At 41.8% G+C, this 19,427-nt stretch overlaps 1 protein-coding gene across 1 annotated transcript; it reads right to left on the bottom strand.

Moving 5' to 3' along the window:
- Positions 1-7,181: 7,181 nt before the first annotated feature.
- Positions 7,182-19,427, bottom strand: CGAS (cyclic GMP-AMP synthase). Its single transcript, XM_024193589.1, has 5 exons — positions 18,762-19,427; positions 12,999-13,221; positions 11,142-11,396; positions 8,863-8,965; positions 7,182-7,536 (listed from the first exon to the last, which is right to left on the bottom strand). Exons 1-5 carry the CDS (start codon positions 19,425-19,427, stop codon positions 7,182-7,184), a joined length of 1,602 nt encoding a protein of 533 aa, XP_024049357.1.

Here is a 19,427-nt window from a genome sequence, read left to right as displayed (position 1 = left end):
TTTCAAACAGTAGCGCTCTCATTTCCTATACCAAGCACCCTTTGGGTTGGCCATTTGAAATGGGTTTGCAATGTAAAAGGAGGGGCTGCGGTTTCAGGGTTAACATGCAGCACAAACCCAACTAACTTCCCTACCCCCCACACCCAATTCTCTGGGATGATCACTTCACCCCTCCCCCCCACCGCGTGGCTAACAGCGGGGAATATTTCTGTTCAGCAGAGCAGGAACGGGCACCTCTGAATATCCCCTTAATAAAATCGCCCCATTTCAACCAGGTGACCGTGAATGATATCACTCTCCTGAGGATAACAAAGAGCGATAAGGAATGGATGTTGTCTGCATGCCAGCAAACACCGGGACCATACGCTGCCATGCTTTGTTATGCAATGATTCCAGACTACGTGCTACTGGCCTGGCGTGGTAAAGTGTCCTACCATGGCGGACGGGATAAGGCAGCCCTCCCCAGAAACCTTTTGCAAAGGCTTTGGGAGTACATCCAGGAGAGTTTTCTGGAGATGTCCCTGGAGGATTTCCGCTCCATCCCCATACACGTTAACAGACTTTTCCAGTAGCTGTACTGGCCGCGATTGCCAGGGCAAATTAATCATTAAACACGCTTGCTTTTAAACCATGTGTAATATTTACAAAGGTACACTCACCAGAGGTCCCCTGTGTGCCCTCAGGGTCTGGGAGCACGCCTTGGGTGAGTTCGGGGGTTACTGGTTCCAGGTCCAGGGTGATAAACATATCCTGGCTGTTGGGGAAACCGGTTTCTCCGCTTCCTTGCTGCTGTGAACTATCTACATTATCTCCATCCTCATCTTCCTCGTACCCCGAACCCGCTTCCCTGTGTGTTTCTCCAGTGAGGGAGTCATAGCACACGGTTGGGGTAGTGGTGGCAGCACCCCCTAGAATGGCATGCAGCTCCGCGTAGAAGCGGCATGTTTCCGGCTCTGCCCCGGACCTTCCGTTTGCTTCTGTGGCTTTGTGGTAGGCTTGCCGTAGCTCCTTAATTTTCACGCGGCACTGCTGTGCGTCCCTGTTATGGCCTCTGTCCTTCATGGCCTTGGAGACCTTTTCTAATATTTTGCCATTTCGTTTACTGCTTCGGAGTTCAGCTAGCACTGATTCATCTCCCCATATGGCGAGCAGATCCTGTACCTCCCGTTCTGTCCATGCTGGAGCTCTTTTGCGATCCTGGGACTCCATCACGGTTACTTGTGCTGATGAGCTCTGCGTGGTCACCTGTGCTCTCCACGCTGAGCAAACAGGAAATGAAATTCAAACGTTCGCGGGGCTTTTCCTGTCTACCTGGCCAGTGCATCTGAGTTGAGAGTGCTGTCCAGAGCGGTCACAATGAAGCACTGTGGGATAGCTCCCGGAGGCCAATAACGTCGAATTCCGTCCACACTACCCCAATTCCGACCCCCTAAGGCCGATTTTATCGCTAATCCCCTCGTCGGAGGTGGAGTAAAGAAACCGGTTTAAAGGGCCCTTTAAGTCGAAAGAAAGGGTTTCGTCGTGTGAACGTGTCCAGGCTTAATTCGAATTAACGCTGCTAAAGTCGACCTAAACACGTAGTGTAGACCAGGCCTCAGTTCCTTCTTACCGCCCATGATGGTTGATCAGAGCGCACCTCTCCCTTGCCTCGCAAGTGGTCAGCAGTTTTTCCCTTTCGACTTCGCTTGGCCTGTCAGTCTTTTCGGTCCCACTTATAAGGCAAAGTGGTTCAAGTCCTGACGGACAACACCGCCACAATGTTTTATATCAACAAGCAATGCAGAGCCAGGTCATCAGCCTTCTGCCAGGAAGCCCTCCAGCTTTGGGACTTCTCATAGACTCATAGACTCTAAGGTCAGAAGGGACCAATATGGTCATCTAGTCTGACCCCCCGCATGATGCAGGCCACAAAAGCTGACCCCCCCCACTTTCCCTTAACTCTGCTGTTGAAGTCTCCAGATCGTGATCTAAAGACTTCAAGTTGCAGAGAATCTTCCAGCTTGGGACCCCTGCCCTATGCTGCGGAGGAAGGCGAAAAACCTCCAGGGCCACTGCCAATCTACCCTGGAGGAAAATTCCTTCCCGACCCCAAATATGGCGATCAGCAGAACCCCGAGCATACAGGCAAGATTCTCTAGCCAGACCCTCATTTTACCAGCGATGGCCGTTATTGCCTAATTGATTAGAATCACGTAATCCCATCAAACCATTCCCTTCTGTGTGCAGCATGCCATTCATCTGATGGCACCACACCTCCCTGGAACTAGGAATGTATTAGCAGCTCGCCTCAGCAGAGCCTTCTTGTCTCGCCATGAATGGTCACTCCACTCCAAGGTGGCCAACGGGATTTTTCAAAAGTGGGGAATCTCCCCAGATGGACTTGTTCACAACTCACCAGAACAGGAAATGTCATCTGTTCTGCTCATTTCGGGGGATCGAAAGGAGCTCCTTGTCAGACACCTTCCTACTCCCGTGGTCAGGGACGCTGACACTTTCCCACCAGTGCCATTGCTGCACAAAGTCCTTATGAAGATCGAGCAGGGAAAAGCCAAAGTAATCCTGATAGCCCCACCTTGGCCTCACCAACACTGGTTTGGCACGCTGATGGTTACCTGTCATATCAGCCTTTCACCCTCTGTTCCAGGGCAGGGCAGTCTTTGCTCATAACATGACGGGCCGGTTCTTAAGAGGTCTGGAGCAGCTCTACCTCCAAGTCCAGGACTTAGTCACTCCATGGGACCTGAATCTGGTGATCACACGGCTCATGAAAGCCCCCTTCGAGCCCTTGTTCTGCTCTCCTGGAAGGCATCCTTCCTGGTGGTGAAAACTTCTGCCCAAAGGGTTTCTGAGATTAGGACACTTACATTGGAGCCACCCTATATGGTGTTCTTCAAAGACAATGTCCAGCTGCAGCTGCATCTGGCTTTCCTGCCCAAAGTGGTTTAGCAATTTCACATGAGCCAGGACATATTCTTGCCAGTCTTCTTCCCAAAGCCTCATAAATCTGAGAAGGAACGTAGGTTGCACTCCCTGGATGTCAGGAGAGCATTAGCCTTCTACATCGAGAGGACCAAGCCATTTCGCAAGTCAACGCAGTTTGTCACGGTAGCAGATAGGATGAAAGGTAGTCCAGTGTCCACCCAGAGAATCTCGTCTTGGATAACTGCCTGCATCTGATTTTGCTATGATCAGGCAAAAGTGCCTCCACTAGCGATTGTAACCACCCACTCAACTAGAGCACAAGCCTCGTCAGCGGCCTTCCTGGCCCAGGTGCCAATACCAGATATCTCCAGGGCCGCCACCTGGTTGTCCATTCACACATTCACGTCTCGCTATGCACTTACCCAGCAAGCCCGGGACAATGCTCGCTTCAGTAGAGCAGTATTACAAGCTGCATGTCTGTGAACTCGGAGCCGACCTCCAGGGATACTACTTGTGAGTCATCTAGAATGGAATCAACGTGAGCAAGCACTTGAAGGGGGAAAAAAGTTACCTACCTTTCATAACTGTTGTTCTTCAAGATGTGTTGCTCATGTCCATTCCATTACCCACCCTCCTACTCTTCTGTCAGAGTTGTTAGCAAGAAGGAACTGAGGGTGGGGGGGCCGGCGGCGCCTGATATACCAACGCTTGAGTGCGGCACTCCAGAGGGAGCCATAGCCAACCCTACGGATACCGCGAAGGCAAGAGTCTCCAACAACTGTGCACGTGGGCGCACACACACCTAGAATGGAATGGACATGAGCAACACATCTCAAAGAACAGTTACGAAAGGTAGGTAACAGTTTTATCTGATGCTGCTTCTAGCAGAGCAGTGCTATAATGTTTCTTTAAGTAGACTCCAAGCATCTGATTGTCTTCAGTTCACTGTTTTGAGCCACCAAGAATGGAATATATATGGAGTACTCAAAGAAGAAGAAAGTCACCTTATAGAAACTTGAGTTCTTCGAGATGTGGTGGTATATATATTTCACCACCTGCCCTCCTTCCCCTCTACAATGGTGTCTTCCATATCTTAAAACAAAAACAAAAAAACCTCTTTAAAACCATGTCCATTTGAAAAGGAAAAATCAACCATTTAATATTCTGAAGATATTGAAATGGGACACTTCGAGATTGGGAGAAAAAAGGAAAAAGTTCTAATAAACAAAATTTTAGTGAAATTGACACTGTTTTACAAAGCATTTTAGTTTAGCCAGCCTTGCCTTTTTCTGACGGAAAACTGTTCCATCAAAGATGTGAACCATTTTCATTCATGTAGGGCAAAATGTATTGTGGATAGGAAAGCTAAGATTTCCTCTATCCTGTAATTGCATCAGAATGAGGTTGATGATCTTCACTAAACAAAAATAAAGTGTGGTGTTTCTTTTTTAACTTGAATTCTTGGTCTTTTCATGACCAAAGTTCAATGAACTCTAACCTGGTGGTCTGGTACTTGGATGAAAAATCCTAAGAGAATTCCAGTCACCTTAAAAACAACATTTTAAGAACTAAACATGTATAGATAAGGAATTTAGCTAACCAAATTGCAGGTGTAAAATTTGGGTGCAGAAATGGAGAAAACAGCATAAAATTCAAGTAGATTATTTAGGGCCAGATTTTAATCTACTTGAATTTTGTCTTTTTCCCATAACTTTTTTTTCTCAGAAGTTTAACTCGAAGGCAGAAGTCTTTGAAATACATCATAGGATTTTTTTTAGCTGAAGATATGGTATTGGTTCATCTACGTACACTGGAAATCCAATGACATAGCGCCAAAGAATTTATCACTCAAGCTACAAAAGATTTTTCCTAATTTTTAGATAAAAAAGATATCTTCCCTGGGCTTTTTCTTGTTGGTGTGCTGCTAAAGTATTCAGCTGCAAAGCCATGAGTCCTAGAATAATAGAAAACATTCTGGATAAATACTTATTTGTTGACTTCATGGGCATATGACTGCAAAGCTTAGAGAATCACTTAGAATAAACTTTCTCCATAACATAACTTTCTAATTATCAGGCAGTTCCTGAAGAGCTTATTTCAATGGCAGAAAGATTCAAGCAATTTCAGATGAAAAAAGAAATCAAAAAGGATTTAGGAAGACCTCGTGGAAAGTCCTGGAAAGGTTTTTAATTGCCTGGGAGATATTTAAACAATGTAAGTAAATTCTTACAGTAATAGTAGTATAGATTTGAATTTAGGGCCAGATTTTTCAAGCATGGGTACTTTTGTGCATGTTTGTCGTGTATACACTAATTAGGTCTGCAAACTTTTTGAAAATCTGGTTCTCCTTACATTTAACGATGTGTTGCTATGTTTAGATGTCACTCTCAATTATTCTTTGATCCACACTTAAGGCGGAAAAAGTGTGGGTCAAGGTTAGTAATTGCAATGACATCATTTTTAAAAATTGTAAAAATGCTGAAGAAAATTAAGATTCTGCTTTTAATTTGACAAACTGCAGAATTTTTTAATATACAAGAATTTAAAAATTAACTTCTCCCTTATATTTTCAGGGAATCAGATTGGTGCATACACCCAACACCTGTCAACATTGTTTCAAAATAACTTACATGCCTGATGTTACCACCATTTGTCAGTGGAGTGCAAGGAGGATGTTACATCTGTGGTTTGGGACAGACAAGGCATGGAATACTGATTATCTTCTTTCATTGTTGGAAAATGAAGCATATTCTTACAGTAATAGCGGAATAAATCTCTGAACTAATATTTCTTCAAGTCTGTCATACTGAGTGGATGGAAACCCAACCAAATGATAAAACAGTACACAAATTTTGTGAGGCCCCAATCTTTTTTTCTAATAAGGTTATATGTTTTCTATTTTGATTCTTCTGGGCCTCTTATTTTCTTTTACATTAAGCTTATATACTTGTATACAAAACTCCTGTTGACTTCAGTAGGCCTAAGATTTCACCTTTCCTATTTATTTTGATGTTTTTGACCTTTTTAAAGAGAATAAAGGACTCTAGTTTTGTACAGCACAAGTTTTCAAATGCTGTAAGATTTTTGCATTTGCTAAATAAAAAACTTGAAAATGTAATAGCTTTTCCACTGGCTGTACCTTTCCTATGTGCTCTTGTTTCATAGTCTCTTCAAGAAAGAAGAATCAAGTTAAGTTCTGTCTGAGCAGATATGATAGTCTATTGTTGCTGCTGCTTGTACTCTGACATCCAAAAATAAAGTGCAACTATAGTCATTATCACTTAAAAGCAGGATCAGTAAAAAGTATAATTATCCTTAAGCACATTTTATTTTGGAATATTTAATATTCAAGTATCCCTCAAAATACCTCAATGTGAGCAAAGTAACGGATGAAAGAAAATCAGAACTATGATTTTGGTTTTTTGCAAGCTATTATGCAGTGTTGCCTCTTCAGGATAAATATAGAGGTAAGTTATGATTGTTGTCTGTAAATACATATGGAGGATACTCAGCAGTGTTTATACTGGTGCAACTCCATTGACTTCAGAACTGCACCAGTATAACGAGTATAATATGGCCATTTGTCTGTAAATTTGTTTGTCTGTCATTGTTCTGCGTCAAATCTGTATTTTGTTTTTACTACTGAATCACTGCTGCCTTCTTAGAAGCATAGAGCTTGTCTATAGTGTGTGGCACTGTGCACAAGGGGCGTAATTTGTAAAGCGCACTGTTTTGCGCACTAATTGGTCCACGTAGACCCTGTTCGTTCACACTAAAAGTTCCCAAGCACTTTAGGGTAGAACTGTATTGTGTTACAGTGCATGAGGGAGCTTTTAGTGTACACCAGCAGGGACTATGCAGACCAGTTAATGTGTAACATGGAAGTGCACTTGAGAAATCACACCTCCATAGTATGCACTGCTGCACTGTGTAGATAAGCGCATAGAAATAAGAGCAGGAAAGTATTGATTATAGCTAATTCTCCCCCCCACACTCACTCACCCTCCCATTGAAAGTAGCCTGGCACCAATCAGACCTTAAAATTGTGAAAAACCTGTCCTGATGTCCCTTCTCCTCTACCACTAAAGCATAATTTAATTTAAATGTGCAAGTCTCATTTATTGACCACGATTACTTTACTACCACTTTTCATAGCACCAGAAATTCCCAAGGAATAACTTCAAATGTTGATTCTTTATTAGATATTCTGATCTATAAAATGTAAATGAAAATTTTGACAAACATCATAGAATATTTCCTTAATTCTGCAGTTCAAATATTGGAAATCTATTGTTTATTTCATATTTAATTTCCTTTGAAAGGAAATCACTGCTTGCCTTATCAATCAGTTGTCTACTAAAAAGGTTGTGTGTAGGAATAAAAAAGTGTGGAAGGTATGCATTGTTGAGGCAATCCAGAAAGTAATCCAAAAAATTTTGAAAACAGCTTTCAAGGTCTGTGAACAGCCATTGTTTGTCATCTGGCCAAAGGACACATGCTTGGAAAAAGGCAGTTTTGGCATGGTAGGAACAGAATTTGTCCAGCCCCCGTCTGTTTCCATCTTTTGTTTTAAGCTGATCCAGAAGATGCTTCAGAAGTTTCAGACAGCTTTTCCTGTTGAACAATAAGATGTTATTACTGGGAAATGCCTTATGTATGCTAAATAAGTGTTTCTGGAAATATTTTGCTTTCATGAGGCATTTGATGCTGACCCCAACAAGTGGGATAAAGAATCTTGCCAATAATATTTTCCTATGAAATATGAAAACCCATTGCATTTTTGTAGGCCAGATTCATCCCAGGATTACATTAGCTTTTCCACAGGGCTCCCCAGATTGAAGGACTGTGCCCAAGGGAAGTTTCAGTGATGCATTATAGTAGAAACTTCCTTCCAGTGGGAGCCATCATAACCCAGAAACTGAGTAATGTTGGCCAGTCATATGCTTCATTTAGTGCACTCCCCACAGCAGTTACCACCAGTGGGCAGTTTTGGAGACTGCTGCAAATTAAAGCTGCCCTTTTCTGACAAACTGAGGGATATATCACTGCCTTCCCTCGGACAGAAGGAGCCAATGGGTATGGGAAGATGCAATTTACATGTGCTTGCACCAACAGCAGTGAATCCAAAAATAAAACTATTCTCCTAATAATTTGATGTCTTATGTGTCAAATCTAGAGAACTGACAAACACGAGGTAGACTGTGAAGGAATTAGCTTTGTCTTTATGTACACACCTACTTGATGACTGTCTGTTTTCTCTCTCTTCCTATGCTTAGAATTGTTAATGAAATTCAGAAGTGTTCATGATTTGTAAAACTACAGAATGCAAAATGGATCATCTGTCAAAATCAATTCCTTAAATTATACTGTTTAAAACACCAAATGATTTTTCATGTATTTCATGTATTTCCCCTTCTTCCCCCCCCCCCCCCACACGCACACACAAAACACACCTCAAATAGCTAACTTATTTAGTATATACAGTGGATAAATTCCTAATGGCTGAGTCAATTGACTTCCCAATCTAACAAATGGGCTAACTTTTTTTTTTTATCAGACTTAGGAAGTGTGTGTGTGGCGGGGGGGGGTTGTTTTGTTTTTTGACAGATTTCATCTGTTTGCTTTATAATGCAAAAATGGGATGTGAACCTGTGATGTAGTATGCCCCCATCTTCCTTAGACTTCAGTGGAAGCCAGACATATTCAGCACTGCACAAAATTGTATTTGCCTACAGCAGAAGGGTGTTGTGACGATTAGGTGATATGCGTGAAGTGTTTTTCAAATAAAAAGGCTTCATAGAGGCTCACTATTATTCCCTAGTATGGGTTCTTGTTCTCTCAGACCACAGATAAAATTATAAATTTAGAAAGAATTAAAACACTTGATAGACTGGTATAGTGGCTAAAAGAGACTTAAAAAAAGACATACAAAGTACTAACCTACAACACTTTACTCCCTTAGATTCACAACATGTCTTTGTGTTGCCATGGTTCTTTATCATCTCCTTTTCAATGTGTGAGAAAGAGAGTCGCCAGGTGTCTTCTAAAGATGTATTAAAAGAATACAAACATTTTATTAACACTTTTTTATCCACTTATAATATGAGTCTTACACAGTTCCTGTAGCTAAAGAAAAATCATCCTGAATTGAACTTATTTGGAAATGTCTGCAACTTTTTTTTTACTTTAAAAATATCAATTTAATAATCTAATCCACAAAATGCTAAAATCCCCTAATTGTATGTTTTTTGCATGATTTTCCCTACAAGACAGAGTTACTGTTGTCTGGATACTTTAACTGCATTTCCATACCTAAATATGTTTGGATTTCTTTGAAGTGTAAACTTAACTCTTAATTTCCTGGGTTTATAATGTCTGGTTTTGGGATAATTACAATACCCCAGGAAGTCTTCCATCTTTAAAATTACTTGATATGTACTTTCAATCTTAAAACAGTTTTTTTTGTTTTGGGATAAGCTAATTGTGGTGGTGTTTGGCATAACTTATTTTTAAGACTTTTTTCCCCCACTGTCTATTGATTCTGACATATTGTTTTAGGAGTATGCCTCTGTTACTCTTGCAATAGTACCCTGTTATCCATCCAAGACAAGGCATTCAGTTTGAGTAAATTAGCACCCAAGAAGAATTAAATAAATAAGCTTAAGCCACATTATTTTTATAGCATCGACACAGGGCTATATGCTTCCCATACAGCTATAGATCAGCTTTCTGCCCCACGAAGCACATCGTCACTGTTTAAATTTAATTTTCCTATTACAGGAGATCAACAAGACAAGGTAATACTACTCTCAAATAGCATTAGGTAAAATCTGTGCTGAGTTTAAAAAAAAAAAAAAAAAATCCTTAGCAAAGCCTTTCTTTAGCATAACACTTTCTTTTGCTGAAATATAATAGAAAAAAATGTCAGTTTCCCCCTAGATGTACTCTACTGCCACAGATCATGATTGTGACAGCCAAGTTAAATAAAAATAATGGTAATGGTGCACTTATGAAGACCTGAACTTGATGGGGAAATCTAGTAAATTGCCCTGGCAATGTAAAACATTGAGGTTTTAGATGTATTTTTATGTAGACTAAATCACTCAACTTCACATACAGAAACTCATTTTGATGTTCTATTGGTGCAGAAGCATACTTTCCTTCATTCTCAATAGGTTTCTATTATATAACAGAAAAAGGTGGTAAAAATACCTCTACATGGCCTTGGTTGGAAAGTAGCACAATGTTCTAATATGGGAGGGTCTATCTCAAATTACTTCAGTGTCAGACACATTGATGTAAGAGCTTCAGGGTAGGGACGGCTTTGTACAGAGCCTCCACAATATGAAGAATAGGACATGTTTAATAATTCAAAGATAGGGTTTTCTTAGATGATGGCTCTGATCCAGATGTAGCCACGGACAAGACAGACAGAAGAATAACGAGGAGTCCGGTGGCACCTTAAAGACTAAGATTTATTTGGGCATAAGCTTTTGTGAGTAAAAAACTCCCTTCTTCAGATACCTGGAGTGAAAATTACAGATTACAGGCATAAATATATATTGACACATGAAGAGAAGGAAGTTACCTTACAAGGGGAGAACCAATGTTGAAGGCCAATTCAGTCAGGGTGTGGTCCATTCCCAATAATTGGTGAGGAGGTGTCAATACCTAGAGAGGGAAAATTCTTTTGTGGTGAGCCAGCCACTCCCAGTCCCTATTTAAGCCCAAATTGATGGTGTTAAATTTGCAAATTAATTGTAGCTCTGCAGTTTCTCTTTGAAGTCAGTTTTTTGTTTTAAATCTGTTATTGAATGTCCAGGGAGATTGAAGTGTTCTACTACTGGCTTTTGTATGTTACCATTGTAAAGTAACTCCCTTCTCTTCATGTGCCAATATATATTTATGCCTGTATCTGTAATTTTCACTCCATGCATCTGAAGAAGTGTATTTTTTTTAACCCACAAAAGCTTATGCCTAAATAAATCTGTTAGAGTTTAAGGTGCCACCGGACTCCTCGTTGTTTTTGTCGATACAGACTAACACTGCTACCCTCTGATAAGAGAAGAATACTGCATGCTCTGCTGACTAACAAAAACAAAAAGTAATATGTAGTTTCCCCTTACAGCAGTTGGGTAACTACTAGTTGAGCAGAAGACCCCTCTCACATTTAAAAAAAAAAAAAAAAAGTTAGTTTGTGTTCAAAATAAAAACAATACCTTTTAGCACTCTTCCATCCTTGGCATGTTTGGGTACTAGGTAAATTGGCTTCCATTTATATTCTTGTTTGACTTTGCTTCCTAGCCATTTTTCAATTTTTAGGCCCTCCTGTGTACTGGCAGGCCAGCTCTGACTTCGAACTTCCAAAGCCAAGATTATATCCACTGATATCTCCATTGGAGGATTCCCAATGCGAAGTGTTATTGCAGGGCTTCCAGCCTTTTTTTTATCCACAGTCACTTTCATTTCTGTTCCTATCAAAAAATAAGGTTATTAAAGAAAATTCAACTTTTTAATATTGGAGGAAAACATTTTGGAATGTTTTTTGTTTATTTAACTAGAATTTGCAGCTATATCATGTCATATACAAAGCTTCAGTCATTGACTATTAGAGAATATACGAAGAGACTAAGTATTTTTAAATCAGTTTGTATAATGCAAGTAGTTCATTTTATTAAGGGTATGTGCAGAAAATTGACCAAGTAAACAAAGGAAAATGCATGAAACTACTTAGAACTCCATGAAGGACAAATAATTGCAGCTTGCCCTATCGAGAACAAATAACCAAGCCATTTTTGTAAGTAGCTTATGTAAAATCTTAACATCAGATTTCAGTATTTGGCTAGCTGCATTAATATGCTCCAATGAAATGAAAAGAAAATGCTTTCGAGGTAACATAACTGAAATTAACGTGCTTTGGAGAGATCTTGTATTTGCAGTGAGAACTGATTGTAAAAGTGGAATGTTCTTGTCTTGTTTAGGAATATTTTTGTGTGTGAATGCATAAAACCCATAGAACCCAATGTATTTTTATATTTAATATTGTAAATGTTAGTTGAAAATTGTGGCTACAATTTTTAACACACATAGCTGTCAGCTAAAGGGAACTATATTTTTTCACTTAGAGTATATTGTTAGTGTTAAATATGACAATTTATTTCCAAAACAAATAAAACATTTAATGAATGACGGCCGTATTCTCCCCTAATCTCTGCATAACCCCCCTTCTGACATCAATGGGCATTCCATTATGTATAGTGCTTACTTTATATCTTGGTCTACAGACCATAATTCAACATAGATTCACCCCTCTTCACCATATTCTTGAGCAAAAAATACATTGAAAAGCAAGACACTGAATTTTTCAGAAGATCCACATCCACTGAACTGGTCCATTACGGACAAGGTTATTTGAACAGTTTAATGCTGATGTAAAAGAACCTCAGACATCAAAAACCGTATCAGTCATTTCAGCGCTACAACAAGCAGTCTCTTGAGTTATTTTACAAACTTATACGATTTAATGTTTCTAGCACCTTGCTGGAAGAAAATACTGCTTTGTTTTAAGAGGGGTGGGATAAGTTTATAAACTACGGAAAGCTTACTACCAGTAAATTTAAGAACACTTAGTATAAAGCAGAAGAAATTGAGTCCGTATGTGGGATAAGGATTTTTTCAAATACTTCTACAAACTTGTTTAAGCCATCTGTCGTTTTCATAATGTGACTGGCCTGACTTAAACCTGGCTTTAGTCCGTACCCTGAATGTTCTTTGTTTCAATTTGCAAAAACAGCTTGTTGCATAAGAATGGAGTCCTGCAGAACCCTTCCACTCCACGCTCTGTGGAGTGAATCAGGCCCTGTATGTTTGTGGTTGCTCTTCTCTTGTTGCTCTTGCAACAAGAAAAAGCTCAGACATATATAGGTTTTTCTAGCATTTTGTGCACACATCTATGAAGGCACTGCTAACAGGAACCTAAGTTGTATGTACAACACTACTTCCAGGGATTTATATGTACAGACATTAATGTGAACAGTAACACCTGTACGTGAAAATATTTTCCACTGAATACTTACTTGTCATGCTCTTTACAATTTCTTTAATAATGTTCCTCAGGGCAAAAAGCATCTTACAGGCTGCTAATGTTCCATCTTCCTGTAAAAATTTGTCCAGATCATTTCCTTGAGGATTTCTTTTAAGTCTCACATAATAAAAGGCACCAGAGCCATCACATTGTTCCAGTTCAACTCTAGGAGCTGGCATCGTAAACATGATATCAAACTCATTTGGTGCAGAAATCTGTGAATCACAGAAATACAATGCTTACTGTTTTGTTATTACAGGTAAGGTTTTAGCCTTCATTTCCATTATAAATGCCTCTATGGACTTTATTCTCCCATCCACTTCCATGTGCAGAGATTTGGGGAACAAATGTATGGTAATTTGCAATAAATTAAGACCAGGGAACTCTCAACAGGAGCAAGACAATACAACCCTGTCAGGCAGATACTCTTATCAACTCTTACTGGAAGTTTTATTTTTCGATGGCTGTAGATTAGAAGTGATTTAATCATCCTGTTAAAGAGTGGGGTAAGCTACACATTTCATAAAGTGAAACTAGAACAACTTACACAACATGGATATAGAAGTCTAAGTGCAGCAAGACAGACCCACATTATGCTGCTCAATTCTCCCTCCGCTGACAGGTCTGACTCTTACTGAAGTTAGTAGTAATTGTTCCTCACGTGGGTACTTACAGACTGTAATCAAGTCACCCTCTATACCTGTGCTTTGTTAAGATAAATAGATTCAAGGAGCTCTGTCAGAACTATAAAGGGAAAGGTAACAGCCCTCCTGTGTACAATACTATAACATCCCTCCTGGCCAGAGACTCCAAAATCCTTTTATCTGTAAAGGGTTAAGAAGCTCAAGTAACCTGGCTGACACCTGACCCAAAGGACCAGTAAGGGGACAAGATACTTTCAAATCTTGGTGGGGGGAAGGATTTTGCTTGTGCTCTTTGTTTTGGGGGTTGTTCGCTCTTGGGACTAAGAGGGACCAGACATCAATCCATGCTCTCCAAATCTTCTGAACAAGTCTCTCATATTTCAAACTTGTAAGTAACAGCCAGGCAAGGCGTGTTAGGTTTATCTTTGTTTTCTCAACTTGTAAATGTTCCTTTTGCTAGAGGGTTTACCTCTGTTTGCTGTAACTTTGAACTTAAGGCTAGAGGGGGTTCCTCTGGGCTCTTTGAATCTGATTACCCCGTAAAGTTATTTTCCATCCTGATTTTACAGAGATGATTTTTACCTTTCTTTAATTAAAAGCCTTCTTTTTAAGAACCTGATTGATTTTTCCTTGTGTTAAGATCCAAGGGGATTGGATCTGGACTCACCAGGAATTGGTGGGGGAAAGGAGGGGGGATGGTTAAATTCTCCTTGTGTTAAGATCCAAGGGTTTGGATCGGTGTTCACCAGGAAATTGGTGAAGAAGTCTCTCAAGGCTACCCAGGGAAGGGAGTTAGTACTTGGGAGTGGTGGCAGCAAAACCAGATCTAAGCTGGTAATTCAGTTTAGAGGTTCACATGCAGGTCCCCATATCTGTACTCTAAAGTTCAGAGTGGGGAAGGAACCTTGACAGCTCAATCTCTGAGGCATATTTTTCTAATCCTTTAATCATTCCCATGGTTCTCCTCTGAACCCTCTTCAATTTATCAACATTCTTCTTGAATTCTGATAACATCTACAGAGTTAAACTTCCCCAGTGCAATGCTGAACATCTTACTTCACAGCAGAAAGCCACCAACCAGACTCATCTATGGAGCCAAATGGAGAAAGTTTTCAGTATGGGCCACATAGTTCATACCAGGTACTATCTATTGTCCTTAAAACACTGCAGCCTCTCAATACAGGTGCACCTGATGGCAGTATCCTTTAATCACCCTCCAGTCCAGGAATATGCAGTCTTCTTAAACCCTCTGGGATCAAGGTTCCTTAAGGAGTTTCCTCCCAGTTTTATACCCACATGCGTCTGACAAAGTGGGTATTCACCCACGAAAGCTTATGCTCCAATACACCTGTTAGTCTTAAAGGTGCCACAGGACTCTCTGTTGCTTTTTACAGATCCAGACTAACACAGCTACCCCTCTGATACCTCCCAGTTTGGGAATCCTCTTTGTTGTGGGACCTTAACCTGGTGCTGTCAAGCCTGATTTTTTGGGGAGGGGGGAAGGGGGCATTTGAACTCCTGACCACCTCTTTTCTATCATTTGTCAATGAAAACTGCCTTCCTTGTGGCCATCACATTGCCTAAAAAAATTGAGTAGACTCAGGCTCTGAATGGGCCTATCGTGTAAAATTTTCCAACAGGACAGTCACCTTTAGGCCTCACCCCAAGTTGGAACTCTCCTTCCAGATGATGATGTGGTATCCTCTCACACTGAGGATACCTCTCTGGGGGAGGGAACTCCAGTTATTAGGATGAGACAGGTTATGGGGTATTTGATCATTAGAAACATAGATAGCTAGGTTTATGATGACCGGGAGAACCGCATGGTGACTTGCGTGCCTGGTATGAAAGTTGCGGATCTCTCAAGACATCTAGATAGACTTGTGTAGTGCTGGGGAGAAGCTGGTGGTCGTGGTACATGTAGATACCAATGACATAGGAAAGGATAGGAGAGAGGTCCTGGAGCCCAAATTTAGGCTGCTAGGTAAGAGACTGAAGTCTAAAACCTTCATGCACATTGGAAAACATAATCCCAACTATACATATAAAATGATGGGATCTAAATTGGCTGTTACTACTCAAGAAGGAGATCTTGGAATCATTGTGGATAGTTCTCTGAAAACATTAACTTAATGTGCAGCAGCAGTAAAAAAAGCTAACAATGCTGGGAATCATTAAGAAAGGGATAGTTAATAAGACAGAGAATATCATATTGCCTCTATCTAAATCCATGGTATGCCCACAATTTGAATACTGTGTGGAGATGTGGTCGCCCTGTCTCAAAAAAGATATATTGGAATTGGAAAAGGTTCAGAAAAGGGCAACATAAATGATATGGGGTATGGAATGGCTTCTGTATGAGGAAAGATTAATAAGGCTGGGACTTTTCAGCTTGGAAAAGAGATGACTAAATGGGGATATGATAGAGATCTATAAAATCATGACTGGTGTGGAGAAAGTAAATAAGGAAGTGTTATTTACTCCTCATCATAACACAAGAACTACGGGTCATCAAATGAAATCAATAGTCAGCAGATTTAAAACAAACAAAAGTATTTATTCACACAACGCACAGTCAGCCTTGGAACTCTTTGCAGAGGATGTTGTGAAGGCCAAGACTATTACAAGGTTAAAAAAAATCTAGATAAGTTCATGGAGGATAGGTCCATCAATGGCTATTATCCAGGATGGGCAGGAATGGTGTTCCTAGCCTCTGTTTGCCAGAAGCTGGGAATGGGCGACAGGGGATGGATCACTTGGTGATTATCTGTTCTGTTCTTTCCCGCTGGGGCAGCTGGCATTGGCCACTGTAGGAAGACAGGATACTGGGCTAGATGGACCTTTGGTCTGACCTAGTATGGCCGTTCGTATGTTCTCTGACCTCCATGTAATCTATTTATCTCATGGTCCTCTGAAATCGCACTCCACCCCAAGACAAGTGAGACTCCATACCCTGGATGTTGTAAGAACATGCTTTTTATTTAGACAGGACTAAACCATTTGGATACACGCACAGGCTGTTTGTGGTGTGTGCTGGAAGAATTAAGGGATAACTAGTGTCAGCTCATAATGTGTTAAGACTTGTTATCCCCCAGCCATGAAGGATCCATCTCGACATGTTAGAGTTTATTCTACCTGTCCCCACCACGCCCGGCTTTCTCATATATAAAGACTATCCACAATGATCAATACCCCTGTCATCTGCAACCTGGATAATTGTAACTGACTGCATCTACACTTGAACATCAGAACAATGTAAAGACTTCAGCTAGTACAAACCACAGCTAGCCACTGCCTGTGTGTTTTAGGCCACCATGAGTAAATCAAGGCTGTGCTCCAGTTTCTCCACTTGCTCCCAGTCTAAATTGACTAATGGAGCTGGTCTCCGCTACATTATCTTAATCTATATAAACCATCAGGACAACTATGTTCCTCTAGAACAGTGGTTCCCAAACTTTAACAACCTGAGAACCCCTTTCACTAAAATGTCAAGTCTCGCGAACCCCCTCCTAAAAATGAATATTTCCAGGGATTTTCTCCTTTACCTGAGTATAAATTATAAAAGCAGTGATCTTGGAAATATAAAATTTGTTTTTATGACATGCTTATTACACACTATTTATTATTAATTATTATTTATAATTACATTATTTTTATTACATTATGAAAACGGCAACACCCTTCCAAAATCTCACTTCTGTAGCTTGTATCACTTTGAATAAGCCTGTTATAAGACAAGGCTCCTATGTTTAATCAAGGAGTATCAGATTTGAAACAGCATGAAGGTATTGAAGAAGCCAACTCAAAGAGTTTCTCCTACATATGCATTCAGGTCTTGAGTAGTCCAGGCAAACAACGCACGTTACAACAAAGCTTAAACTTGTTCTTCATAATAATTTTAAAAACAATACTACCTGCCTATTTAATTTTAAAAACAGCAAAAAATATCCACCTCCCTTTCCATTTCTTATAAGGAGTCTTGAAGTTTAAATCTCCTCAGTATGATAGATATGCTTGCTTTGATCTGCTTAGCTCTTGGAAGTCCAGGGGCTCCAGGCTGCTGGCCCCGTGCTGTCCGGAGTCCCTAGGGACAGCTCTGTCCGCCATTAGGGAATTTTTTCCCGAGAACCCCCTGTAACATTTCGTGAACCCCCAGGGGTTCACGAACCCCAGTTTGGGAACCACTGCTCTAGAACAATGCAGAGCACAACCTGTATGAGATCTGGAGCTGTCTCTTAATCAACAGGAACTAATTCAACACACTTCCTGAGGAAATTAGAGTAAAGCAGTTTGAATATCTTTTGTAAAAGCTGGAAAATTTTATTAAGGAGGAAAGCCTCCCCACCCCATAACCAAATTGTTTTTACAACATCAATCTCCCTCCCTCCCTCCCTCCCAACTAGCCCCCACTATCCCTGTAACCCCAAAGGGAGACAAAACAGATTTCATGAAGCCTGCTAGGAACCTGGGGGTATGGTTATCTATGGTTATGGTAACCAATACAAACTGCAGAGCTAGAACGAATATAATTAGCCATTATGGGAAAGAGAGTGCAGTGAAAATGTCCCTGTAAAATAATGTGCTATACCCAGCGGGTGCCTGGGGCGGCAAGCCACGGGGGGCGTCCTGACGGTCCCTGCGAGGGCGGCAGTCAGGCAGCCTTCAGCGCCTTGCCTGCGGAGGTCCCCGTCCCGCGGCTTCGGCGGCAATTAGGCGGGGGTACGCCGACGCCGCGGGACCTCCGGCAGGCGCGCCTCCGAAGGCAGCCTGCCTGCTGTGCTTGGGGCGGCAAAAAAGCTAGAGCCGCCCCTGCCTGTACCTGAAAGGCACAAAGAGCTTGAGCCACGCCCAGTATAGTTTCAGAAGCTGCTGCAGCAGAGGCAAGGGCTGTGCCATGCCGGGACAATTTGAATGGAGACAATTTTAAATAAGAATCAGGGACAGAAAAGGACCCGGCAGATAGTCTGAAAATCAGTTCCAGGGAGGGAGGCTGGAGGTGGCAGACGATAATGAGTCACATCACAGCTGGAAGTACCCCAATCATGCTAGGTCCTACATTAATAGTGTCCGATGGAGATGAAGTGCTTAAGCCCCTGTCCGCTTCTCCTCACCTTGACATGCTCGTAGTAGCTACCGGTGCCCAGGATATCAATTGAGCTGAAACTGCTCTCCCGGGCTCTGATCGCTGACACCAACGTGCGGATGAGCTGGTTCACATTCTCCGAGGCCTCGGACGTGTCCTGCCGGCCCAGGCTCAGTGTCTTCAGCACATCCCTGAGCCGCCGGGCTCCCACGCCACCAGACTTGACACCGACGCTGCTCTCTGCCCCCGTGCAGCAGTAGGAAGCTACAGCGGGCGGCCCTCTGGCGGGAGACTCTTTTGTTTTAGGGACAGCTCCCTTCTCTCTGCGGGCAGAGTCTTTCCGAGTGGGGACAGCTCCCTTCCTACTGGGGACAGCATTACTCTCTCCCGGGGCAGATCCCTTCCCGTTATGGACAGATCCCATCTCGCTGGGAGCGGGTCCCTTCTCTGTGCGGGATCTGGCAGGTGTGGCGCCCTTTGGGTCAGTGGGCGAAGGGGAGTCCCGGGGGTTAATGGCTTTAGCATGCTCACCAGGAGGCCGAGCGTCCCCTCTTCCTGCCCCAGCTCTCCCCCCGCCCCGGGCAGGGGGCTTGGCGGCGGCGCTATGGCTCCGAGGGGGCTCAGGAGCGCTGCTCTGACTCGGGGCCTTTCTCGACCCTCTCGCTCTCCTGGCTGCAGCGCACTGGTCCCCCAT

Source organism: Terrapene carolina, unplaced genomic scaffold (assembly GCF_002925995.2).
Source record: "Terrapene carolina triunguis isolate 2854851 unplaced genomic scaffold, T_m_triunguis-2.0 Scaffold42, whole genome shotgun sequence".
Taxonomy (NCBI): Eukaryota; Metazoa; Chordata; order Testudines; family Emydidae; genus Terrapene; species Terrapene triunguis.
The sequence above is the reverse complement of the archived record's forward strand: the minus strand, read 5'-3'. Positions and strand labels throughout refer to the sequence as shown.

Excerpts from the sequence above, each read along its gene's own strand:
- CGAS (XM_024193589.1), bottom strand. The coding sequence starts at position 19,427 with ATGGGGGACCAGTGCGCTGCAGCCAGGAGAGCGAGAGGGTCGAGAAAG. Across the intron at positions 13,222-18,761 it reads GCTACTACGAGCATGTCAAG|ATTTCTGCACCAAATGAGTT; the intron begins GTGAGGAGAAGC and ends TGTGATTCACAG. Across the intron at positions 11,397-12,998 it reads AATTGTAAAGAGCATGACAA|GAACAGAAATGAAAGTGACT; the intron begins GTAAGTATTCAG and ends ATTTTTTGATAG.